Genomic DNA, 27,340 nt, shown 5'->3' on the forward strand with positions numbered 1-27,340 from the left:
CAAGGAGCCAAAGGTGACTGTAAACTGGACCTCTCCATCGGATCCTAAAGACCAGTGGGGTCTATACAGAAGAAGGCATTCTTTCAAGTACCGTTCAGGGCTTTGTAGGTGGTAACCCACTTTCTGTATTTCACTTGGAAATCTACCAGCAGCCCTTGTGACATTCTTAAAACTGGAGTAATATGGACTCTTCACGTTGTTCCAGAGACCAACCTGGCAGCTGAATTTTGTATTAGCTGAAGCTTCTGGACCACATACAAAATTGCAAACGTCAGTTATGCATACAGTATCTGGAATTCTATGTATCTTATTAATGGCAAAGTGTGCACAATCCCTGACACTTTTCAGGCAAGACTAAGCTAACATTCTGCAACCTGGGAAGCCAAATTCTGTAATATCACTACAAGTAAAACCGGGGGATGGGGGTGGGGGGGGGAGGAGTGTATGTAATGGTGTTCTTATCAGGCATACCTGACACTCGCGCTCTCTCTCTCTCTCTCTTTTTGGCATGCCTCCTCTGCAAATACTGAATAGAGTGTACCATTATTGGCATTGTGCCACGCTGTCTAGGTACTTTGGATTGAATGCAAAATTGAGCAACAGCAGAAGGGCGGGAGAACTGGGGCTTGTGGTCATCTTGTATGTAAGTGACAAGTAGGGCAGCTGAAAGTGGGGAAGAAAGAAGAGCTCTTTCCTGACCATTGGAAGCTATTTGGTTTTTTTTTGCCTCTTTCTAACTTCTCTGCAAGAACAATGGATTCCCAATATTGTAGTATATTTGCAGGTTCTCCTCTGCTGTGCTTCTACTTTATTTGATATTGTGGTTGTGTTGTGGTGGTCTGTTAACATTGTATGCCACTTGGGTTGAATTTGCAGAAAATTAGCATATAAATTTGTATTAATAAATAATCCCACAACTTGTCTCTCAGCTTGTAGCATTCTGTTAAATAAGATCCATGATTCTCAGGAAAAGAGCTCAATAGCCTGTGAAACAAGCTAGGTACAGCAAGCAGCTTCTGCAGAATTATTTTGAAATGCTTAAACTGGGGGAGAGTGACTATACCAGGATAATATATACCACTGTGATCTGAAAATTAAATCTGAACTTGGGACCTGAACATTTTTTATGCAGCTGTACCCAAACTAGGGGCTTGGTTTCATACCCCCAGAAAACCAAACCACCAGAAGGGGTTTGCAACAAGGTGCACAGCATGTTCCCTGTAACAGGGATACCCAGATATTGTTGACTACGACTCCCATAATTCCCACCTGCAGTGGTTTTTGGCTGGAGGTTATGGGAGTTGTAGTCAACAGCAGTGAATCCCTGTGACAGGGAAAATCGGTACACAATAAACTGCTGGGCCAAGACAAATGTGTTAATATGTGTTGTCACGCTGCAATGAAACCACTTCAACAAAGTGTGGTGAGCGTCCCCATTGCCAAGGCAACCAGAACTATTCTGTCTCAATAGCGCAGTTGCCTAGACAACAGGGATGTTCTCTTCCCCTCCCATCCCCTTACCGAGGGCAAAGCATTTAACAGCATAAGAACAGCCCTCTGGATCAGGCCCAAGGCCCATCTAGTCAAGCATCGTGTTTCACACAGTGGCCCACCAGATGCTGCTGGAAGCCATAGGCAGGAGTTGAGGGCATGCCTTCCCTCCTGCTGTTACTCGCCTGCAACTGGTACATTTGCCTGCTCTTAAGGATGCCACATTGCCAAATCTGGCTATATGGCACTGTGCTGATGTCGTGTTCTTGGTGTGGTCTCTGGCTAGTATCTCTTGGAGAAAGTTAACCCAAAAAGTGTCCTTGCAGCAGCAGAGGGGGAAACTGAGAGGTGTGAATTGCTGCCAAAAGCACCCAATGAAAGTATTCTTCAGGGAATGTTTTGAGCATCCTGTGAACTCCCCTTTTGAGAGTGAAAACATAGCATGGCCCTAATCTTCCTTAAATATTTGTAAATGTGCTGTGTACATAAATCTGTACTAAGAAAAGCTGGACTCTGCTGCTTGCACAAATACATATTTTGCATAATTCTGGTGATGGGAAAGGGTAAGGAACCATTTAGGCTGATCCCTTGTCCATCACTAGAAATGCCACTTGGGGAAAGAGCTCCCTTGAGAGCTCATTCTGTAACAGTCTGGGGTGGCAGCACAGGTTAAGAACATAAGAACAGACCTGCTGGATCAGGCCCAAGGCCCATCTAGTCCAGCATCCTGTTTCACACAGTGGCCTACCAGATGCTGCTGGGGAGCCCACAGGCAAGAGGTGTGTGCATGCCCTCTCTTCTGCTGTTGCTCCCCTGCAACTTAGAGGCCTCGTGCCTCTGAGGCTGGAGGTGGCCCACAGCCACCAGACTAGTAGCCATTGTTAGACCTGTCCACCATGAATCTGTCTAAGCCCATTTTAAAGCCATTCCAGCTAGTGGCCATCACCACATCCCATGGCAGAGAATTCCATAGATTATGTGCTGTGTGAAAGAGTACTTCCTCTTGTTGGTCCTAAATTTCCCAATCTTCAGTTTCATGAGGTGACCTCTGGTTCTAGTGTTGTGAGAGAGGAGGAAACACTTTTCTCCATCTTCTCCACTCCATGCATAATTTTATACACCTCGATCATGTCTCCCCTTAGTTGCCTATTTTCCAAGGTAAAGAGCCCCAGATTCTGTAGCCTAAGCCTGTATGGTTTCCATCAATTTATCCAGCACCAAAGTTAAGCTGACCAGCCTGTAATTTCCCGGATCCTCCTGGATCCCTTTTTGAAAATTGGGAGTCATACTGGCTACTTTCCAATCCTATGGTACAGAGCCTGATTGTAGAGACAAGTTATATATTTTTTATTATTGTTGTTTACATTTTATATCCCGCTCTTCCTCCAAGGAGCCCTGAGCTGTGTACTACATTGGGAGAGTATTGGGACGTCCACAGAGGGTTCTTGGCATACCCCCTTTCTAATTCTGTGGACTGGCAAAGTCTTGTCCAAACTGGCCAATATATACCCACCTTTCCTTCAAGGGGCTCAAAGCAACATGTACCGGTATGGGATACCCAGTGAACTTCATGGCTGAGTGGGGATTTGAACCTGGTCCCACCCAATTTTGTGGCCATTTCTGGGCCCCGCATTTTAAGAAAGACATTGATAAACGGGTTCAGAGGACGGCAACAAAGATAGTGAGTGTGGTCTTGAAACTAACTGCTATGAGGAAGAGTTGAAGGAGCTGGGTATGTTTTGCCTGGAGAAGAGAAGACTAAGGGGCAATATGAGAGCTGTCTTCACACATTGGAACGGCTTCCACATAGAAGGAGGAGCGGACTTGTTCTCTGTTGCTTCTGAGGGCAGGACTGGAAGCAATGGGTTGAGATTACGAGGCAGCAGATTCAGTCTAGACATTAGGAGGAATTTCCTAAGAGCAGAATTTCCTAAGAGCAGTTATGCAGTGGGACAGTATCAACCAAATCTCATCCAGTGGTGGGCTCTTTTTCTTTAGAGGTTTTCAGACAGAGGCTGGGTGGCAGTGATGCCATAGCAGTTCCCTGCACTGACAAAGGGATTGGACTAGGAGATGTCCAAGGTCCCCTCCAACTCTAAAATTCAAGGATTCTGTTACTCAGTCCTAGTCCAGCACTCTAACCACTATTCCACACTGGCTCACAGTGCAGTTAGAAAGCCTACAGCCACCAGTCCTCGAGGTAAGGACTTTGCAAGAGGAGCTCTGCTTGATCAGACTAAGGATTCATCTTATTCAGCATCTTGTTTCCAACACTACTGCCTCTGAATATTATTATTTATTATTATTTATTATTATTACATGTATATCCTGCTCTTCCTCCAAGGAGCCCGGAGCGGTGTACTACATACTTTAGTTTCTCCTCACAACAACCCTGTGAAGTAGGTTAAGCTGAGAGAGAAGTGACTGGCCCAAATTCACCCAGCTAGTATCATGGCTGAATGGGGATTTGAACTCAAGTCTCCCCGGTCTTAGTCCAGCACTCTCACCACCACACCAAGCAATTTTAGCAAGGAGATTGGCAATTTCACATTTGAGTTCCTTCAGAATTCTTGGGTGGGTGCCTTCTAGGCCTGGCGACTTGTTAATTTTTAGCTTTTCAAGACAGTTTAGAACATCTTCCCTTGTCACCTCAAATTTGCCCGGTCTCCCAGTCACTAAACTGGAAAAGCTCCATTCTGGAGAGTGCGTATGGTCACTATCCTCTGCTGTGAAGATAGATGCAAAGGACTCATTCAGCTTCTCTGCAGTCTCCTTATCCTCAATAATCCCTTTCACACCCTCATCATCTAACGGTCCAACTGCCTCCCTGGCAGGTTTTCTGCTTGTGATATATTTTTAAAAGTTTTTTTATTTCCCTTGACACTTCTAGCTATATGCCACTCAAATTCTCTTTGCAGCCCTTGTTCATAAGCAGAGTATCAACAAACCCAAATTCTATACCCAAAGTAAGTGAAGTTATGCTGAATATCATAAAACAATGTCATGTCATTCCACTATAATTCACTACTGCAACAGATTTTAAAACCCCATAGCCTCAAATACGTTCCATAAAATGTAGGTCTTGACTAGGCCTGGAGTAGGGGTGTTAATAAACCATTTGGTGTGCTTTGTTCCAAATTCAGATCAAACCGTGGGTATGTGGACTGGTTTGGTCAAACTGATGGGTTGGGCCGGTCCATTTGATGAACTAGCCTGAACCGGTTCTGCACATCCTTAGCTTGGAGGGATTGAATCAGACTCTTTAGAAAGTAAGTTTCTTTGGGAAGGTGTCACTGCTGAAAAAGTTCCTTTTATAAACTTGGCATTTTTTGTAATAGAAGCAACATCCAGAGCAGGGTCTCTTCAGATCTAGGACTTCTTCAGGTAGTCATGTGGAAGGAGGTGCTCCTACGTGGCCTTTATCCATCAGCTTTGCTCAGTCTGATCAACATAGTGGGAAAATAAGGGAGAGGAATGATGGTGTGCCCGGAGACTAATATGTTGGAACCTAGAGAAAAGGGTGGGAGTGGCTTTGGGGCCTTGCGGGGCAAGTATGATTAGCTTGCAACAGTCTGAGGGACCATGGCACAGTTCCTGAGCACCTTGCTGAAGCTAAGCAGGTCTGGGTTTGGTTACTGTCTGGATGGATGCTGCCTAGGCCATGTGCTCCACCTTGAGGTCCAGCATGGAAGAAATGCAGGAGATAAATGTAATGAAGGAATAAAATTGATTGTCGAAGATCAAGTAGAGTTTAAACACTTGGAATGGCTAGCCACCTAAAGGTGCAGCTGGGAAGTAATTTGCCTAGGGAGCAAGAGGTTACTGGTTCAAATCCCTGCTGGTATGTTTCCCAGACTATGGGAAACACGTATATTGGGCAGCAGTGGTATAGGAAGATGCTGAAAGGCATCATCTTATACTGTGAGGGAGATGGCAATGGTAAACCCCTCCTGTATTCTACCAAAGAAAACCACAGGGCTCTGTGGTCGCCAGGAGTCGACGCCAACTCAATGGCACAACTTTATGTTTTATGGCTAGGCTAGAAACCACTGGGCAAAATTCCCTTTGGAAAACTGCAGAGTGCCACTCATTCACAGGGTGGGTAAGTAACATTGTACACAACGACCACACTTGATTGTGGTTGACAGGGAGAGGCATAGATGTAGTTTGGCTTGAAGTGGCATAACAATATTTCCCAAAGGACAGGTGGTTGCTTAGATAGTCTTTGTGGCACTTTCAACATGTGAAGTCTCTTTATACCCCTCCCCCAGGTTCTCCTTGCTTTGTGCATTTTAGAAGTAGCACGTCCTGTGATAGCTGAACTCTTGTGTTAGCTTTTGTCCTGTGTAGTGACAGAGTTCTGAAGTAAAGGCCCTTCCTTAAAATGACACACCTTACAACCCTGAGCTTAGGAAAAATACTGTGATGTGATTGTTGTAGGCTGTGTGTACATGTATCTTCTTGTTGTCCTTTTTTAGACTTGTGGAAATGTAGGACTCAGTTATTGAGAAGATGGCACACTTCTCCCACTGCCCTCAAAGAAAAACTGCTCTCATTTTTAAAAATAGGATTGCATACTGCACTAAAACAATTTCTGGTTTTGGTGGCTGCTAAATTTAGCTCTGCAATGCCAACATTTAATTAACGAGGAATATAATGGTACCCTGGGTGTAGTAGTACCTATGTGGTTTAATTTGCTAGTGAATTAATTTCTTCTTCTTCAGCGTGTTTTGTATTTTGTGTGTTTTCCCCTAAAAATGGATAAACCAAAAGAGTTTTTATGTTAGAATATAATTACATACTTAGTTATCAGGAAGCTGAAGAGACTGACATTTAAATAGGTGGGGGAAAGGGATTGTGTGATTTAGAAAAGGAGGGGGGAATTAGCTGGTTGCTAGCTTGTGATTTAGTGATTTAATTGTGGAGTTAACAATGTACACATTGTTTTGTCAGAAGTGGTGTTGCATATGGGTCTCGGGATGTGAGGGGCATGAACAGGAGCTACTCAACCAGAATACCACTACTGGTAGAATTCTGATTCATAGCATTTACAAAACTGTTGTGCACGTGGTCATAGAAACATCTGTGGGGAAAATTGGGTGTTCCTTACCTTTCCAGGATTCATTAGCATGATGATTGGTGTGTACAGTCAGCAATCAATTCATTATGCAATTGGCATTCTGTTCTTTGTTTATGTTAATGTTGTCCACCAATAGACGGTTGTTGCTCTGAATTGCATCCAAACCCTGATGTGAAAGTCACTTGAACTATTTTAAAGCAAATATTTTCTTCTTTTTAAGGACTTTAAAAAAACCTTGCACAAAAGCAAATCCAGGTTTACTGTCAAGCTCAGTAGGGAACTTTAACCAGTTTCATCTTCCTGACAGATGTACATGCATGTTTTTCAAATGCTTGTGGTGTTTTCAGACTTTAGATATTTTTTGGTATACATCTAAAAATGTAGTATGTGAAGAATAGGTAGTGTAGCAATCGACCCCTACCTTACCCTGAAGAGTGAACCAGAAGTGAACCCTGTCCTGACTGACAGGCAGTGACTTCTGGGGGATCAGCCACTCAGCACACGGTGACCGGGACCTGGAGGGCCTGCTGCCCGGAAATGAAGGCTGTCTTTGTTCTCAGGAGGAGCCAAGAGGGCGATGAGGGAAAATGGAGAGCAGGCTTCGTGAGCACCAGCAATGAACTCTTGCTGCCTCATGGTCTTGTTCCCTCATGACTGCTCTCATGGAAGGGCATCTGCAGATCCTTGAGAGTCAGGATTGTAAGAAGCTTGAATTCTCTCCTGGAGTTTGGAGTGAGTTCATGGAGAAAGGAAGCCAAGGGCTTTTTGGCTTCGGAAAGACTTAGACAGGGAATAGTGTGATAGCTAGCCTGAGTTAAGACTACTTACTTTCCTTTTGTGCTTTGCAAATCCTTACACCTGGTCTATTGTGTGTTATTTTGTAATGTAACCTTCTAAGAAACTCTAGCCTGAGCCCTTTCTAGCCAACCAGGGGGGGCTGTAGAAGTCTCTGTACCCTGTAAAGGTGCTTTTAAAGGTTCCTTGCAACTGGGGTGTGTGTGTGCTTTTTGAATTATATAGGCAACTGAGTAACCACAAGTTTTATTTAAAGTGTGCCACTCCAAATACTAGCTGGTTGTCTTAAGTACTGAGTACTTCTTTTTACCTGTAAATCAAAGCTGAGAGAGCCTCGGACTGAAGCAGTCCATAGTATTTTGAATAAAGTTTTTCTCTTCTTGTTCTTTATATTACACCTGCCTCTGAGTGGATTTTTAACTTAGGAAAAAGGGGTTTTACTTTGGTGCAGACATGCCTCAGAGTTAATTGTTCAGCAACCTACCAGGTTCTCTCACCAAATGGAAGCTGCACATGGAGGGGTTTTTGTATTTTTCCATTGGTAAATGAGGAGAGTTCCCTGGACATTCACCCAAATCCAGAAGGGGCAACCTCTGTAATTTGGGTGTGGTGGCAGTGATTACCAAAGGGACAGTTTTAAGTTATAAAGGAACAGCCTTTGTTGAACAAACATGGAGGGAATGAATCAGCATTTTTCTTTCCCCTACGTGGGCTTGCCTTGAGACAAAGGCTGGGCTTAAATCCACTATTCGCTACTGGTGGTAATCCACTTCTTGATTCTGTGAGGTGCTTCACTTGTACAACAAATGATCGGAGACTGAAGGGTGCTGCCTTGTCAAATACCATAAACTCATGGCTAAATTGGGATTTTAACCCAGTTGTTCCTGGCTCTAGTCTGTGCATTGGTCTAGCAGATACACCTATTAACTTGTGTTCCATTTCCCTAGTGAGTGTTGCTGGCAAACTGGTAACCCACCCACAAGTATCTTGAGACTTCTGATGCATCCTTCAGGCATGGCTGCTTTACGTGGATGGTATTCCCCTAATCTAAATGTCTCCTATTGCTGCAGTGTATTTATTACAGATGAGACATAACTGGTGATGGATGTGCTAAAAACCTTCACCATATTAAATAGTTCATGGATCTTCGCTGTCATCTGCAGCTTGGGGCTATGTATGGATCTGGAAGAGGCACATTGGCTATTATTGGGCAAATGTGCATTGGTAAGCATTGCACTTAACAACTTTTGTGAGAGACTCTGGCCAGCCTCTCAGTAATGGTGCAGAGGTGTTGTGTGCAAAGCTCCTCTACAGTATTTGGTAATTGGAATCACACTGTGCTGCAGGTCATGGTGATGCAGACTATTTTTGCCGATATCTCCTTCCCCCACAAGTGTGCTTTAACATCCCTGAATATGCCGAGTGCTGTGTGAAACTTGTTAACTGGGGGTTTGAATGTGATGTTGCCCAACACTTTCCTTAACTATAGAGTCTTACACCCTCCAAGTTTGATTTGCCTTGAATTCTCAGGCTGACTTCTTTCCCCTTCCCCCAAATATATACGGACTGGCACCTTAAATTTCTGTCAATGCAAAAGAATTTCCAGTTCACAGGTGTCTGGAAAAGGGCAAATATTGGGAGAGACTCCTGCACACCAGTTGAAATGGTGAGATTTGTGTCTTAACTTTATCAAAGGCATGTGCAATACTATTTTTACTCTTTGTTCTTGTGCAGGTGCCAATATTGCCACAGGAGAGGAGGTAGCTATTAAGTTGGAATGTGTTAAAACCAAGCACCCACAGCTTCATATCGAAAGCAAATTTTACAAGATGATGCAGGGAGGAGGTAAGTTATTGGAAATGTGTTTTGTGTTTTTGTACAGTAGCTATACACTTGAAGCTGGTGTCTGAACGAGAGGAGTTTACCTTTGGTTTCTTATATTTGTTTATCATCCCAAACTTGTGTCTCTGGACAGTTGCTTTGTGTTTGGGTAGAGTGAGATTCAGAGCCTGAAGTTTAATACCTGTGTATCAGTGACGTCTGTGTGTGTGTGTGTGTGTGTGTGTATGTTCTGATCTCTGTGGGGATCCATGGTCTCTCACAAGTGGGTCTTCGCAGTAGGCCTGCGGAAGAATAGTTAGCTTTATTTAGGCGCTCCGGCCCTTTAAGGCATAGTGATATCGGAGCCCTCAAAGGGTGCCTATAGAACAGGCTGTAGAACGTCTCCCTCTTCAGTTCTTTTTTGTCCGCTGCTCATGCTGCCTCGGGAAGAATCTGCTCCTGTTTTCCTTCATTCCTGTAAGATATTTAGATACTACTTAATAAAAATATTTGGACTTTTGACTTCGACTGTTCTTGACAATTCTTTCTGCTTAATACTCTGGACTGTTTCTTAGCTTAGATATTCTGACCTCGAGCTGTTTCTGGACTTGGCTTGTTACTCCCTTCAGCTTAGGCATTCTGTCTCTGATCTTCTTGGCTGACTTGGACTGTACTTGGACTTAGGTATGTCAACCCCAAAGAGTTTTAAACAATGTGCAGCTTGTAAATATACTATGCCTTCCTCAGATGGACAGCATGACTGCCTAATTTGTTTGGGGCACTCCCACAACACTAGTGCTTGTAAGGTCTGCCTGTCTTTTAAAAAGAAGACACAACCAAGCCGAGAACTTCATCTAAAGGAGGGGTTCTCAACCTTGGGTCCCCAGATGCTGCTGGACTTCAACTCCCATAATCCCCAACCAAAGACCACTGGGGCTGGGGATTATGGGAGATGAAGTCCAACAACATCTGGGGACCCAAGGCTGAGAATCCCTAATCTAAAGGCTTCTCTGTATGAAAATATCCTTCGCCCAGGGACATTGAGATCGAGCCCACTATCGCTGCTAAAACTTGCAACTTCTAGCAGGTCGTTGACGTTGACCTCAGCGCCTGCACCATCAGCGTCCATGCCTTCAGCCTTAACTGGCATTTTAAAAAAACCCATAGAAAGAGAGTGCGAACAGCATAAGCAAAAGCATGATTGTCACCATTATTCATCAGGAGAGCCTCACAAAAAGGGAAAGCATGCTTCCTCGGGGGCATCAATCGCGGCAAATCTGGCTCTGACTAAGTCGGGCTTGGCATCGAGGGTGTCAACAGCGCTGTCGACAAGAACACCCTCCGCTTCGGCTTAACCTGTGACGTCATCCTCCCCTCAATCCTTGTCTCCGATTTACCATTTCATCAGCTCCAGGATGCCCAACCTCATCTCTTTCAACATTGGTGGGTTCCCAACCTGCGGCGCTAGTGCACTTGACACCTACTCCACCTATGTTGACTCATCTACCCTTGGCACCAAGACATTTGATGTCGGCGACGCCGACACCACACACTTCATCGGCACTGACTTGTGGTTTGCCTTTGGCGGCAGCGGTGCTCTCAATCTCCATACAGACGTCAATGCTGGTAACGACTTCAGATCCACATAATCTGTTTCTAGTTGGTTCAACGCTGTCTTCGCCCATAGTTATTTCTCAAACATCTCAACGATCACCTGAGCATCCAGTCACACCTTCCTTGGATTCCCTGGCGCTCCAAAGCTGCCTGCGTCAGGAGCTGGAACACCTCTTGGGATCTATGCATTCTACTCCATCAGGCTCTACTTCTTTTTTTAAAGGGTTCATCCAGTCACAAAGACTTAGAAGAGGAGGAACCTGAATTACCCATGCCAATACTGAAGATGCTTATTGGTGGCTTGTAGATATGCCACAATGTCCTTTGGCTTTACCCTGGAGGGAGCGTTTTCATTTCTCAGCTTCCCATGCTCCTCACGACCCTCTGGATTATTACAGCTCCCCAGGGACCTTTGATTCACCACACATCTGAATTAGAGAGTGCTTTCGTGCCTGTTCTCTGTATAGCTCACCAGCTTTGCCTTAAGATTTTGAGGAGTACAAACTCTAGAAGACCATGTGTCTCAGGGGAGCTTTGCCAGATCCACTGAGTGTCCTTCCCTCGGATCCTTTCAAAAAGCCTGCTGTACCGCCAGGGCTCCACCACCAATGCCAGTGCTGCTGGTGTTGCCTGCTCCTGAGTTACCTCCCATTCTGGCTTGTCCCTTAACACCTCCTACTCCAGTGAATCCTGGGCCAGTGTACACTCCATCTGTGCTGGCATCACCATCTTTCCCCTTGCAGCCTTCTCGTAGGGATCCTTCCCCAGAGGACCCGGACTCTGATGGGGAGTGCTCATACACCACCAATCCTGACTCTAATGTGTCAGAGGGGGACCTCGCCCGATGACAGTGTGGACAATCAACGGTCAAACTTGCCATCCAAGGAAACCAAATCCTATTGGATGCAAGTTCAATAAATGGTTAAAGCCTTGGGCCTTGAGATTCCCCCACCGGAGGTTATGGTCATGGATCCCGTGTACAGTTCCTACCACATCTGTGGGGCATCGCACCACACTTCCAATGCTACCGTCCCTGCTGGCGGCTTCTAAGGCCGCTTGTTCAGCCCCAGTAACATCTACTCTTCCATGTAAGAAACTGGAGAACCTGTATTGGGTCCAGGAGGCATCCTGCCCTTTTCAAACACCCATCACCAAACTTCCTAGCAGTGGACTGTGCATTCCAATCCAAATCTACGCGGAAACACTAGGCCCCGGTAGATAAAGAAAGCCATAAGCTGGACCCCATGGCATGGAGGTTTTACTCTTCAGGATGCCTTTTGCTCAAGGTAGCGAACTACCTGGCCTGTATGGCCAAATACCAGCAAACACTATGGGACAATATGAAAGATGAAGCAAATGCTCTGTCTAAGCCCTTTAAGGGCAGGTTCCTTTCTACTCTCTCAAAATCAGTGGATCTCATGTGGCAGCAACTAAGCACCGCCAAACACCTGACTGAGACAGAGTCGAAAGTACTGGCAGGATCCATTGTACTTTGTCGTCATGCCTGGCTCTGATCTTACCTTTGGAGCCAGGAATGAAGGAAAAGATGATGAATCTCCTGTTTGATGGTGAAGGATTATTATCGAAAGACACTGTCAACACAATGGAAAAATTAAAGAAATCACGCTATACTGCTAAGACCTTTGCGCAGTCCCAGTCATCAGAGGTATCGGCCTACTTTCAACCGGAGGTACCAGCCTCGGCCTTCCCAAAAGAGGAGGTTATTGTGGTGGATCTAAGCAGTATTCCAGGTGCCCCTTCCATCAGCATCAGAAGGGCCAACAAAAAGCCAAAGCTTGAACAACCAAAGCAGTTGTTTTAATGTTTCGGACCTGGAAGTATCTCTCCATGTTTCTTCAGCTGGCATCCATCTCGCCCCTTTCCTACCTTCTTGGTGTTAAGTAACAACAAATGTCTGGGTGTTATGCATAGTGACCAACAGCTATGCTATTAAATTTGACTTTCTACCTGCCCCTGCAGGCATAAAATACACCCACGCAACTCCTGTCCTTGAAGAAAAGGTGTCTTCACTGCTCCAAAAGGATGCCATAGAACCAGTTCCATCTTCCTCCATGCACACTGAGTTCTATTCCAGATACTTCCAGGTCTCTAAGCATGATGGTGGGCTCTGCCCCATCCTGGACCTCAGAGCTAAACAAATTTGTCCAGACCTCCAAATTTTGTATGATTTCTCTACAGTTGATATTGCCACTGCTGGGGGAGGAGGAGTGGTTTGTGTCTTTAGACTTAAAGGATGTTTACTTTCACATCATTATACGTCCTCAGCACCACCATTTCTTGTGCTTTTGTCTGGGCACTCAGGCCTACCAGTACAAGGTGCTCCCATTCGTCCTCAGTACCACCCCAAGAGTTCTCACTAAGTGCATGTTGGCTGTCATTGCCTATCTCCGTGTTCAAGGTGTATCTGTCTTTCTCTCTCTGGATGACTGGCTTTTTATGGCAAGGGAGAAGTCGACTCTTCTACTCAATCTACAACTTTCTCTCTCTTCTTGCAGATCTGGGGTTCAGTATCAATCTAAAAAAATTGGTCCTGATCCCACAGCGTGCCCTCCAGTACATAGATGCAATCCTGGATGTAGGCAAGAAATGTGCATACTTGCCTGCAGAACGCATTCAGGCCATCTCCTCCATGGTGCTCACCTTCCAGTCTACCCCCAGGCAACAGGCTCATTCCATCCACCACTTGTTGGGCCTGATGGCTTCATGCACAACAACAGTGGCGAACGCAAGCTTGAGGATGAGGAGGCTCCAGCTCTGGCTTCTGTTTGACTTCCGGCCAAATCTAGAATAGCAATAGCAATAGCACTTACATTTATATACCGCTCTATAGCCGAAGCTCTCTAAGCAGTTTACAATGATTTAGCATATTGCCCCCAACATTCTGGAATAGTGGTTAGTTGTCCCAGATAATATCCTACAAGGTATACTTTAGTGGTTGCAGCCTGACTCCCTGACGAATTCCTTTTCAAATGTTAAACCCTATGGTATTGGACACTGCTGATGCTTCTGTGCAGGGTTGGGGTGCTCACTGTGGGACACTGAAATCGTGAGGCCTGTGGAACTCCCAGCAGCAGGTACTCCATATTAACCTTTTAGAACTGCTGGCTGTTTCTTTCTTACCCGTCATCCAATGCCAAGTGGTTCAGGTACATATTGATAACACTACAGCTATTGTCTACCTGAACCACTAAGGAGCACTGTGTTGAGCTCCCTGAACAACCTTGTCCTATAACTGTGGGACTCTTGCTTGCATTATATTGTTCCTATGGCCATCCATATAAAAGGAGAGGATAATGTTCTGGCCGACTCCCTTAGTCAGGATGTCTCCTTCTCTATTCTCAATGAGTGGGCGCTAAATGATACTGTTCTGTTAGACCTTTTTGACTCATGGGGTACATCCACTGTTGACTTATTTGCCACTATGGACAATACTAAGTGCTCTCTGTTCTGTTCTAGGGCGGGCCTTGGCAAATGGTCACTAGGAGATGCTTTTCAACGGCATTGGCAGGGCAAGCTGTATCATATTTTCCCCCTTTCGTGTTGTTATCCAGGGTAGTAGGGAAGATCCTCCAAGAGCACACACAGTGCGTCCTAGTCTGCCCCTGGTGGCCCCGGCAACCCTGGTTCCTGGCTCTTCTTCGGCTATTCAAGGTGTCTTACCGTCGCCTACTACCACGTCGGGATTTCTTCATCTCCTACCACCGCATTAGGATTTCTTCGTGAGAGAAGACCCTTGACCACGCTCTGTGGTCCCTCTCGCTGACGGCGTGGAGACTGAACTTCTAGACAAAATCCTGCTAAATGAAAGAGAGGCCTCTATGAGAAGGTCCTACAAATGCAAATGGAAGCGTTTCACGTTCTAAGTTTCTCTGAAAGGCTGCAACCCTCTCAAGGCCTTGATACGGCAGATACTCCTAAATCTCACCTATCTCAAAGGATTGGAACTTTCTAACATCTCCATTAAAGTTCACCTTGCCTCCGTTTCAGCACACTACCAGGGCTGGGATGACAAATCTGTCTTTGTCCATCCTGACTAAATGCTTTCTAAAGAGGGTTAACAACTTATACCCTCCGGTGCAGGCACCCATTGAGCCTTGGAGCCTCTCGCTTGTGCTGTCCACACTTAGAGGCTCCGTTTGAACCATTACTATTGTCTTCCATGAGACTGCTATGCCTGAAAACCACCTTCCTAGTTGCCATCACATCGGCAAGGCAGGTCAGTGAGCTGGCTGCACTAAGGGCGGATTCCCCTTATACCGAATTTTATCCAGACAAGATTATCTTCTGTCCAGATCCTAACTTCCATCCTAAAGTTGTATCAGACTTTCATATCAACCAGGACATTGTGTTACCTACTTTTTTCAGTGACCCTTCTACACCCCTTAAACATTCTGTGCACACCCTGGATGCCTGAAGGGGGTGTCCTTTACTTCTTGGACCGCACAAAGGCGTTCAGATGATCAAACAAACTATTCATCTTCTATGCAGGGACTAGTAAAGGTTCAGCCATTTCAAGACAAAGATTGTCCAACTGGCTGGTTCAGCTGATCTTCTTTCGTTACAAGAAGCGTTCAGCTGCCCTCCAAGATCAGGGTGCATTCCACTAGGTCCATGGCTACCTCAGCTGCCCACATGTCAGGCATCGGTATGAAGGACGTTTGCAGGGCTGCTACCTGGTCCTCAGACCTGCCCTTTGTCTAACACTATGCTGTAGACTTGTGGTTTGCTTCAGAAGCCAATGTTGGGCGGGCAGTCTGTAACTGCTAGCACTCACCTCCTCCTTATGGGAGCTAGTAACTCACCCAATTGTGAGGGACCATGGATCCCTACAGAGATAAACAGGTTACTTACATGTAACTTATGATCTCTGTGGGGATCCATGGTCACTCACAACACCCGCCCAGCCGTCTCCTCTGTTAGCTTCTTTTTGACAAATACTATTTACACACCTGTGCTGCTGTGATTCTTGCTGTCATCTGCTACCTCTGGATGTTGTCAGTCTCTTGGCAGCGGTCAATTCAGGAACCAAAGAGGGAGGCGCTCTACAGCCTGCTCTATAGGCACCCTTTGAAGGCTCCGATATCACTATGCCTTATAGGACCAGAGCGCTTAAACGGAGCTAAAGATTCTTCCACAGGCCTACTGCACAGGCGCAGAAGACCCAGTTGTGAGTGACCATGGATTCCCACAGAGATCATAAGTCACAGGTAAGCAACCTGTTTTTCTTTTTGGCCCTTTTAGTGGGTATCCCTTCCATTAAGTGGTGTGGTGCAGAGGGCGACTATAATGTGATGGTGATGGAGCTGCTGGGGCCCAGCCTGGAGGACCTCTTCAACTTCTGCTCCCGCAAGTTCAGCCTCAAAACTGTTCTGCTCCTGGCAGATCAGATGGTGAGTTACAAATATACAGTGACAAATTGTAAATAAAATGGCTCCCTGTCCCCAAAGGGCTCACAATCCAAATTCAGTTCCCCATGAAAGCTTTGGTTCTTGTTCTCATGCCCTTTTTGCTGTTGGCTTCCCTTCTTCATAAGAACAGCCCTGCTGGATCAGGCCCATTTAGTACAGCATCCTGTCTCCCACAGTCACCTACCAGATGCTTCTAGGTCCGGAAGCCCACAAGTAGGAGATGAAGGTGTGCCGCTTCTCCTATTGTTTCTCACCTGCAACTGCTATTCAGAGGCATCCTGCCTCTGAACCTGGAGGTAGCCTACCCCTATCAAGACGAGTCACCATTGATATAACTGTCTTGCACAAGTTTGTCCAAGCCCCTTTTTTAAAGCCATCCAAGCTGGTAGCCATCACCTGAGTTGTTCCACTTGAATGAGGATGAGGGGACTTTGTACAAAAATAGCCTTCCTTTGGAAAAGCACAAATGGTCATGCAGGAGAAAAGATGGGGGTAGTGCTGGGGAGGGGATGAGATGGGCTAACGCCTCATTTATGAAGATGGAGCGGAATACGTTGCTGCGTTTGGTAGGTGGATACACTCAAACGTGGAGGCCTTGAAGAGGCCTGAGTGCCTCTCCTCTCAACCCTTTGGCACAAAGAACACCTAATTCCTGCTAGCTCCTAGCCTCTGGCCAGGCACATATGTTTGAAGTTGGACATGTGCAGTAGCTGAAGGAAAAGTGTATATGTAAGGGTCCTGAGAACAGACCTCCTTATTTTTGCTTTCATATTGCTAAATACAGGAGGTTAGATTTAAAAGGATTGGGCTCCCCGAGGCTAGCATTTTTAGGCCATATCTCCAAGTTAAATTGCATTTTAGGTTATAGCTGTGTATCATCGGACTGTATAGTTAGTGGCTATGCTTTCATAGATCTTTCCTATTTCTCACCACCACCCCCTCCACTCTTTCCAACCCAGATCAGTCGTATTGAGTACATTCATTCCAAGAACTTCATCCACCGAGATGTGAAACCAGATAACTTCCTTATGGGGCTAGGAAAGAAGGGCAACCTAGTGTACATCATTGACTTCGGCCTGGCCAAGAAGTACCGAGATGCCCGCACCCACCAACATATCCCTTACCGGGAAAACAAAAATCTGACTGGCACAGCCCGCTATGCCTCTATAAACACTCATCTTGGGATTGGTAAGTATGGCTTTATTTTCATGGTGTGGTGGAGCTGGGGGATGCAAATAACGATTTAATCAATCAGAATGTAAAAACTCAGGTCAGAAATGTGTAGGAACTTTGGAGTGACATTTAAAACTGCAGTTGAGAATGGTGATGGAACTAAAGAATGAAGATCCTTAAGTATAGCTTACACACTGCATTCTTTTGGGCACATTCTCACAACCTGCACAATGCTGGGGAAACAAATGGGGCTGGGATTTACAAGGCCTGCACACACCCAGTTCTTCAGCATGCGCAAAGCTCATAGGTGTAAGAGCACAGATGATCACTAGAAGAACCAAAGTTACAGGTAAGAAACCTGTTGTTTTTTGGTCATAAGAACCCAGAAAGTGTTGGCGATTTGAACAGAGATTGATAACTGAGGATTAGATCTAGGGCTGGCGATCTTCATTCAGTGTTGGGTTGGCACTGTGCCATCCCAACATAGCTGAAAATTCCCGGGTTCTTGTGACTGGAAATCAGGATCATTCATGCCTCGTAAATCGCCCCCTTTCCGTTAACCCATAGGTAACAATCCAGTTAATGTATGTATTGGGGAAAATCTTAAAGGTGTCTCATTGAAGCTCTTGAAGGAAGACAGCAGTTTCCCAAGTATCAAATAGCAATTCTGAACAGCCTGCTGGTTCTGGGTATACACTGGAAAGGAAAGCTATCTAAATGTCTTCCATCAAATTTGGCACAGGGAGGAGAGTGTGTATGTGTGCACGCTCTCATGTCAGCTTTCATGTTGTTCGTTCACGAATCCCAGAGTGCTTGTTAGCTGTACCAAATTAATCGGTGACAAATTCTAATTTTGTGTGTGTTGATTTGCACATTAATAAAATTGTAATCCATCCTACCTATTTAGTCAGGATATTCAAAAATCGGGTAGAATACTTATTATACTGTCCTGACCACCCAGTTTCAAAAAGAAAATGGAAGAGGTAGGGGAAAGTAGAGAAAAGGAAAACCAAAATGACCAAGGAGCTGGAATATTTTTTTCTGTCAAGAAAGGTTTAAGAGATTGGGACTAGTAAATTGGGGTGGGATGGGGAGGAGAGGGGTGGACTAAAAGTAAAATGAAGAAATTTGTTAAACTACAGATTGCGTTGAGAGCCAAATATAAATTGTCTCAAAACACTAAACCTTTGCTCCCTTGGTGACTAGGGTAAAACACTTGACTAGGCAATGAACTCAGCCAGGTTAATTATGTGTTATGTGGACACATGCTTCCTGTTGTCTATCCAGAGGTTCAGAACAGACAACAGGAAGCTTTTGTTCATACAACACATAATTAACCTTGCTGATCTCATTGCCTGGTTAGCTTTTTGAAAGGATTAGACAAATTTGTGGAGTCCTTCAGTGGCAATTAGCTGTGGAAGCTGAAATTGGAACTTCCATTTTCAGAGGCAGTATACCTCTAATTATGACTGTTAACATTATGCTCCGCTTTTGGGATTACAAGTGGCATCTGGTCGGTCATGGGAGACAGAAAGCTGAACTGAATTCATTTTTTGTGTGACCCAGAAAGGCAATATCTGTGTTCTTCCAAAGCATAATCTCCTCTGGTTGCCCTTAATTCCTCCACTGAAGGCAATGGGGATCCATTGCAGAATCTGAAGCAATAATATAATAAGCTCTCATGATCCTTTGCTTGCTTAAACCTCTGGGCAGTGAAAGGTTAAATGTCCAATCTTAGCCAACTTTGTACTTAAACTCTACAGCAGTGTCCTTCAGTCTAAGTGCAGGAGCCAGTGGCAGCCTCCATCAGCCCTAAGTGTGACCCCTTGACTAATTGTTTAATGGGCCCGTGTGAAGCTTTGGCCAAAGCTGAATACTCAGCACAGTTCCCCTGGCACCATGTGGAGTCCGTCATTCCCCACCGTGCAGTGCTATGCTTTGCCCAGCACCAATGTGGTTCCTTGAAGGGCAACAGACCCCTCTTGAGACAATGTGCCACCTTGGAAGGATTGCACAGACTGCTGGGAAGTGTAGGCTTCCCAGCGCTTTCTTCCTGGGGCTCTAAAGAGAGGGCTCCGTCTCTCTTAAAGGGCTCTCCCAGCACTGAGAAAAACATAGTACTGGGTGGAGGTTGGCACAGTGGGAAACTGCTCTCCCATTGAAGTTTTTAATTTTTTTAATTGCCAAAGTGACTCCCACTTTGCTCTACAGGCAGCATCCACACAATGTTTTGCTCACACAACAGGAGAGTAGAGATGTGCACGAACCGGTTCAGAGGCCCTGTTACGGACCCCAGAGCCAGTTCAATGGTGTGTGGGGGGGTTACCTTTTAAGAAGCAGGGAGGGTGGTCCCCCCCACCCACCATGTGTCACTTGCTGGTGCTGTCTTAAAAAACAGTCCTGTGGGGCAGTGTGCCTCCTTGCAGCCCTGGTGCACGTCAGAGTGGAAGTGCCCGGGGCGCACGTCACACGCACACACCGGGCACTTCCGGTCCAACGTGCACTGGGGCTGCAAGGAGGTACGCTGCCCCACGGGACCATTTTATAAGACAGCACCAGCAGAGGAAATGTGGTGGGCGATGGGGAGAAGAGCCCCCTTCCTCCTCCTTAACTGTAACCCCACTCCCACCGTTGAACTTGCTACCGCCAGTTCCGGACACATCTCTACAGGAGAGGGGTGCCTTTTAGCCAGACCTTGGAGCCATCGCTTTGGGGGCAGCAGAAGGAAGGGTGGACTGGTGCAAGTTGCAACAGGGGAGGAGCAGTTTTCATGACCAAAATGTTCATATGTGAGGGCAGCATTAGTCTTGCTGCTGCCATGTGAATATTAGGTTGTCTGCTTAAACAGACAACCATGGAGCCAGCGTGGTGTAGTGGTTAGAGTGCTGGAGTAGGACCGGGGAGACCTGAGTTCAAATCCCCATTCAGCCAAGATACTTGCTGGGTGACTCTGGGCCAGTCACTTCTCTCTCAGCCTAACCTATTTCACAGGGTTGTTTTGAAAGAGAAACTTAAGTATGTAGTACACCCCTCTGGGCTCCTTGGAGGAAGAGCGGGATATAAAATGTAAAATAATAATAAACCATGGCATGCCCCTGTAAACTGCTCCTGTGCCTGCCTGTTACTATCTAGAAGCACAGAAGCTGAGTTTACCCCTACATTCCTCAAGGTACAGATATGATCTGTCACTGCTTCCTGGGAACTGGCACATGCAAATAATTTTTACAGCTATTGGGAAGGTTTGGCTCCACAAAATATTTCCTTCTTGCTGTTCTGAAATTGATAAAGCACCAGTGTCTTTGTCTGGAGGATTGAAGGATCCCTTTCCACCCAGTGCTGCGAACATTAACTATGTCACACCCAGGTCAAGAGGAGAAAAGTGTTTCACATCATTTGCATTTTGAAAGCTGTCTAGAAATATCTGTCTGCATTTTCCTTCATGGGTTTCTGGTTTTAGGTGATTAGAGTAAGGGGCTGGGCAGCTTCATACGCTCCCTGGAATAACTATATTTTTTTGCTACCCCCCCCCCGCCAGTTACCAGCAGAGTAAAACTGACCTGATCTTGAGCAGATTACCCTCTGTCTGGAACATTTTGAATAGCAGCAGCTGAAGTGAATAGAATCTTAACTCTGGTGTTTTCTTGTTAAAGCTGCAGAAGGTTAGGAAAGCCACTTCTCTTAAAATTGCAGGCTTTTAAAAAATGACTTTATTTAACTACAAGTCAGTTGACCCTCCAGTCCATCTCTAGCCTAAAAATTACAGGCAAGTAACCTAGATGTGCACCATTTGGTTTCACCTTTTATTGCCCTGCTTCACAATGTTGTCCCCTTTTAAAAATGTATGCCTGTTGTAAAAACCATGTGGTTATGTCTTGAGGCTCTTCTACACTTCTTGCGCACACAGTGTGGCTTAGATGATAGTTTCCAAACTTTCTGTCTTCAGGGAAAACCCTTTTCCCTGAGGAGCCTCTTCATAAACATTCTGAGGTATATTGCTGGGCACACAATCTCAGTTTCCACAAGGTGGCAGCCAGGCCTGTTGGGCCTAGCTCTTGCCATGGCCAAACTAAGAGTGAACCCTAGAATGTGCCCATTGCTCCCAGAGACTGTGGGGAAGGAAAGGTTGGTAATTTGGGTTATAAGCTTCAAGTAGCCCCAGTAAGCTTCTGGAAGACCCTGGAGTTTCAGGGAAGTGGTTTTAAAACCAGTAGCTTAGATGTTCATTGGCTACGCTGGCCATCTTCACGAAAAATTGGCTTTGGCTCTGCATGTGAAATTCTAATCTTAAAATTAGCATTGCAACCAGGAAATGGCCTCTGTCACTATGCTTTCAAAGAGTGCTTCCAAATTCTTTCATACTGGGGGTTGGCTGCCCTGCTTATGTCTTAATGGCCAAGTAATACCTAAGGTTGCTTCAACTATGATGCATTTTTGGTAGCATAAGGCAAATTGAGACATCACACCAAACCGTGGTTAAGGGAGCTTGACTTCTGGTGTGGTTGACCAACAACTAAGAACTGGAATCCATGATTTGAAGTGAGTTTGTAAATAATGGCTTGACATGATGTCTGAATTGATGAAGATAGCTGTGGCTGTTGGTCCACTTCTGGAGACCACTGCACATCTAGCTATCCCTATAGTGGCAAATTGGGGTGATGTGGCATCTGCAGTGGCTTTTCAGAGTGTGGAGCAGATGAAAAACAAAAGCAGATGAACAGCTCTGAACCAGGGTTTGCATGATTTTGGGGAAGAGTAAACCATGGTTTAAGTCATAAACAATAGTTGAGCCAAACCATATTTTGACATGTCTGAGTTGAAAAACTGTAGGGCTCTTGCCATGGCCATTAATTCTTCCTACTTCAGGAGCTGTGGGTCTTCGAGCGTGTGTGCAAACAGCTAGGTAGGAGGGCAGGGGAGTGATCATGTGTGAGATGGTTTCTGTTGTACCTTGTCAAAATGCTGGGTATGAGGGTTGTGTAAGATGGGACTGTCCTACCCAACTCCTTTCTTGCATATGATCACTCACCAGCCCAGTAGCATGCTCACACATCAAACATTGGGAGTGCGCGAATCCCTTGAAGCTTTTCGATTGTGTGAACATCCTTTGTGTGTATGTGTGTCTTCACACCACAATTGCACAGGCATATATATGTGCAGTCCAAAGTCACAAGTGTTAACAGGTTATGAGCTATTTTCTGCTCACTGCCTTTCATGATGTTGGACTCTTTTCATGCCTGAAGTGGCCTTTAGTCAAGGTCCCTTCAGCCACTCTAACTGCTAAACTGGGCATGTACTCACTATGCATAAATCAATCCGAACTGCTGTTTGAGTGAATGGCTCTTTTGGGCTTGGCAAATGAGCGGCTCAAGTATTAGTTTGCATGTTGATTGAGGGGCCTTTAGTCTTTGCAGTCTGGCTTTTGCATTACAGTGTTTTAGACATTGCTCCAGAAAGAGCAAACAGTAGTGTGTGTGCTATAAGCCTGATGAGTTTGCCCTAGGTATTTCAAACTTAAATAGTAACCTATAGAAACTAATTTCTCTGAGGCTGCAAATAAAAAACAGAATCTATGTGATAAGGAAAGCCAAAGTCTCTATAAGTTAAATCTCGTAGCTGAATTAAGTATGCAAATTTTGGAAATATTTGTTGAATAATTTATATTATCTTGGCGGATTCTGAATGGTGGGATAGAAACAAAACCTCTTATATTATTGACCATTTCCTATCCAAAAACCTGTGTGTCATTTGAAAAAATTCCCTTAAATTCATGCTTCATTTTATAGAATAATCATGCACTGTACCAGTGTTGTAGTCCCTGGGCCAAATTCAATATGGCAGATATGTATTGCAATCTGTCTGGTGCTTGATACCCTCCGCTCCTACCCCGCAAGCTGACCCTGTGTGTTGACATCAGCCTTTACTGCTGGAACCTTTTTAAAGAAAACTGGCTGAGGGAATTTGGTATAGTCGAGGGCTAAGTAGGTTGTTTGAAGTCTTGTGAGGAGCCGAGGCAGGAGCTATAATTGGAATGCAAAGCTTTTAACTGGACGGTTGACAAAAGCTTGCAAATATTCAGAGTCTGGAATTCTGTGCCTAAGAATACCGCATTCTGCAACCAGCCAGGTCTCCCTTTTGGAATAAATTTAAACAAATGTGGCTGGCTGGTGTTGTTTGGCGTGCCAAGTTTTAGCTCTGATTTCGACAAATATCCAGTAAGTACATTTTCTCCCTTGATGGAATGTTATGGCTTGTGTTTAATTTTAGAGAGGAGGAAAGGAATTGCATTCGGCTGAACTTCAATGTTTACATGCTCAAAAGATGACTTCCAGCATATCCTGCACCCTTTAGAGCTCTCGAGATCTGAAATGGACACCTAGAGGTGCCCAGGAGAGGGCTTGAAACACATTCTGTCTGAATAGCTGGGGAGGACGAGGGCATAAATATATCTGTGGTTTCTCCTCACATACTTGCAAATGGACCCCCCCACACACACACACACAGAGTTGACTGGAAGTACACAGCGGGATCCCAGAGCCTCCCTGCTGATCCTGCCTTCCAGCACCTACTGTGAATTTTCATGCCAAAATAAAGGCATTGAGTATTTTCCGCATGAGCTTGATGTGAATGCCTAATAACAAGAGCTGAATGTGAGGGGAAAGTGAAGTGTAAACGACAGCATTGCTCAGCTTCACCAGTAGCGGGTTGGGCCCACCGTAGGCGCAGTCATGTAAGCATTGTGGGTAGGAGTGCCAGTCTCCAGCATAGAAAAGAATCTTCTGCTTCCAGATCAGATATCGCAACTGACAGATTGAGATCTAGAGAAAAAGGCCAGAGACAGAGCTTGCAACGTGGGGATTCTGTGAGGTCATTCTCAGGACCAGCTCTGCCTGAGCTAGCTCAGCCCTACTCAGGTAGAGCTGCTTGTGAGAACTGCTGGAATTGGTCCCGATCCTGGTGCTCCTCGGACAGGTAGCCCATGTTTTAAACCAAGGCTAAAAGTGTGGGAGGAGGATGTGAGTGTGGAAGCCTGGACTGCCTGAAGCCTGGGCTTCCATAGAGCTGGGTAGAAAGAGCACCTGGCAGCTCAGAACTAAACCCCGCCCCCATGTACCACGCTCTTCATGCGGTGCATTGTGGGATTCTGGAGGACTTCCTTCTCTGGATCACCGCCCATCTGGGTGCACGATTGGCAGAGCTTGAAGGAGCTGATGGGTTGTCTGGGAGGAGGCAAGTAGGAGCCAGTCTCCCCTCCCCCGCCATCCTCCAATTCACAGTTTGGTCGTGTGAATGACCTTAATGTACGCTTTGCTGGATATGTCCCCTTCCCACCCCCACTTCTGTGTCTCTCATAATCTACTCTTTAGCAGTCCCTTAAATTATTTAAAAGGTTTGAAGTGAGAACAACACCAGTTACAGTACAACACCAGTATGGGATATAATAGATTTGTGGGATATAATTTCCAGCTGGAAGACCAACGATTGGACTTGCTTTTGTCCACATGTGTAAGCCTCAAACAAGCTGTTTACTGAATGTGCCTCATCTCAGCTTCATGTACCAACACTAAGGGAGGCTCAGTTGTAATGCACATGGGACAGGGCCTTCTTGGCCATTGCCTCTAGGCTTTGGAATGCTCTCCCAGTGGACATCTGATTCTGTCTCCCTCATTGTCTTTAAGAGGCAGGTAAAGACCGAGCTTGTACTTGGGCTTCTGTATCTTAAGAGTGTCCCTTTTCTTTTCTATTATTGATAATGCTTTTATGTGCTGTATTTTTTTTGGTTGGTTTTAAAAAATTCTTATGGATCGTATTGTGTTTAACATATTGTGAGCTGACTTGAGATTTTGTAATGAAAGGTGATATAGAAATCTGACAATATTTTTATCAACTGAAAAGATGAAACATGAGTAGGATAGGCATGGGACTAAGGGTGAAATGACATGTGATTGTTGCAGACCTGTATCTTCAGATGCAGGCCACTGGCAGATAGAGTGGAGAGGTTGGTTTTCCCAATTGAGTTGCTGGAAGAAAGTGTTGAACCCTTCACCTCTTACTGCTGCTCCCCTCTCGTGGCCCGCCCGCCCGCCTGCCCATCTGCTTTTCTCGCAGTCAGACTCGGACTGCAAATGAGCACAGTTTCCTAGGTCAGGTTTGATTGAGGGGTGGAAGGAGAGGCCAGCATGCTTCTGTGCTGGAATGCCAACCTCCCACCCCCGCCTCTTACTTAAACAGCTGTTTGGTAGCAACCCACCTTGGAAGATAGCCTTCTGCTGCCCTCGCATATCAGGAATAAAGCAGGAAGGCAGATGAAGAAGGGCTGCTAGCTCTGCCACTGCCTGAGATGGTCTGTGGGGAAAGTGGTAGCAGTGAGGAAGACACAAGCAAGATAGTGTGGGCCAAGCTTGAAGTTGGGGCCCAGGAATTCCAGGATTCCACTCGAGTGTTTGATGCAAAGATGCCTTCTAATCTTGCAAGAAGCAGCAGGAAGTGGACACATGAGTGAATTGCACCTTAGCTTCTTACTGCAGTGTGCGTGTGTGCTTGTGTGTGACAGGGAGCTACCCACAGTCTTGCTACGGCTGAGTTCATGTGAACATATGTAAAGTGCATATGAGTTAGTTAATAATATTATTTTAGTGAGGTGTCAGTAATCATCCTCTTCCCTTGCTTTAACTCCTATATTGTTCTTGCAGAGAGGAACTGTTTAAATGTGTGTTAAAATACACTGATACTGCTTGGAGGAGTACAAATTTGTGCCACACAGAGTGTGGGAGGAGAGAGGTTTCCAGGACTCTGTTCTTGCTGCAAGAGAGGGCCAGACTAGATGGTGGCAGGCACCTTGATCACACACAAAGTGTGTGGTGATGAGAGTTTAAGAAGAGGAGCAATGCTGAGCCTGCTCCCACCCACTGTTCATATCCCTGGTACTTGTCTGCTGGTCTTGCTTTTCGCTCAACCAGGCTTTGAGATTTGAAGTGAACTTTGCTGGGAGAAAAGTGCTGGTGGGGTAGGGAGGCAATGACCACAGGAAGGACTCTGTGTCCCCTTCTTCTGCTTAAAGCTAACCCTCATCCCCTGCTTTATATTTCATCAGTCTACTCCTTTCATGTCTAGTTTAGGGCAGACCAACATGGCTTCCAAATTCAGCATTTTAGATTGTGAGCCCTCTGGGAACAGGGAGCCATTTTATTTTTATTGTTTTGTATTTATATCGACCTACACTTGGGGGATTTCTGTTGAAAAGCGGTATATAAATATTCATCGTATTCATATTCCAACTCCCTTTGGAACTTGTAGAAGAAATAGCCAGCTGGCCTTCTCTCTCCCCCTCCCCCAGTTCTTTCTGTACAATTGTACTTTTACCACTATAGGATATATGGGCATGACAGACTTGCGGAGGTATTGGTTTATAGCCGGGGTAGGCAGTCTTGGCACTCTAGCTGTTATTGAATTATATCTCCCACCATGCTCAGCCACAATCAGGGTGATGGGACTAATAATTCAACAACAGCTGAAAAGCCAATGTTGCCTACTCGTATATAACATATTTGTGTTCTGGTATGGTAGACTGGATTAGAATGTTAGGTTAGGACAGCTAATGATGATAATCCCAACAAGAAAATGGCTTTCCCCCACTCCTTCCTGTGTTAGCCCTGTAACAACCCTTTGAGAGAAGGAAGTCTGAGATAGTTTGGTGGTCTCACATCATCTAGTGAGTTTTGTGGCCAAGTGGAGATATGAACCTGGGTCCAGTGCCCTGATCACTAAACCACACTGAAACCTAAAATCCTTGCTCAGTGGTAACCCATTTGGGTAATTAATTACATGTGTACCTCATAGCTGTTGAGGTCAAAATTGGGATCAAGATATACTGTAACTTGCCTTGAACCCAAATAAGCCACATAGCTTACTCTGGAATACCATAGAATTTTGTACAAAT

General features: G+C 45.4%; 1 protein-coding gene across 5 annotated transcripts in view; it reads left to right on the forward strand.

Annotated features, from left to right (window-relative positions):
• CSNK1E (casein kinase 1 epsilon) overlaps positions 1-27,340 on the forward strand; it is a 68,110-nt gene that overhangs the window by 30,408 nt on the left and 10,362 nt on the right. For all 5 annotated transcript variants that reach the window (XM_053253479.1, XM_053253478.1, XM_053253482.1 and 2 more), the window contains exons 3-5: positions 9,101-9,211; positions 16,064-16,212; positions 17,190-17,418. In XM_053253479.1, the coding sequence (XP_053109454.1) occupies positions 9,101-9,211; positions 16,064-16,212; positions 17,190-17,418 (489 nt within the window). The remainder of the gene's footprint in view (positions 1-9,100; positions 9,212-16,063; positions 16,213-17,189; positions 17,419-27,340) is intronic.

Source organism: Hemicordylus capensis, chromosome 5 (genome assembly GCF_027244095.1).
Source record: "Hemicordylus capensis ecotype Gifberg chromosome 5, rHemCap1.1.pri, whole genome shotgun sequence".
Classification (NCBI taxonomy): domain Eukaryota; kingdom Metazoa; phylum Chordata; class Lepidosauria; order Squamata; family Cordylidae; genus Hemicordylus; species Hemicordylus capensis.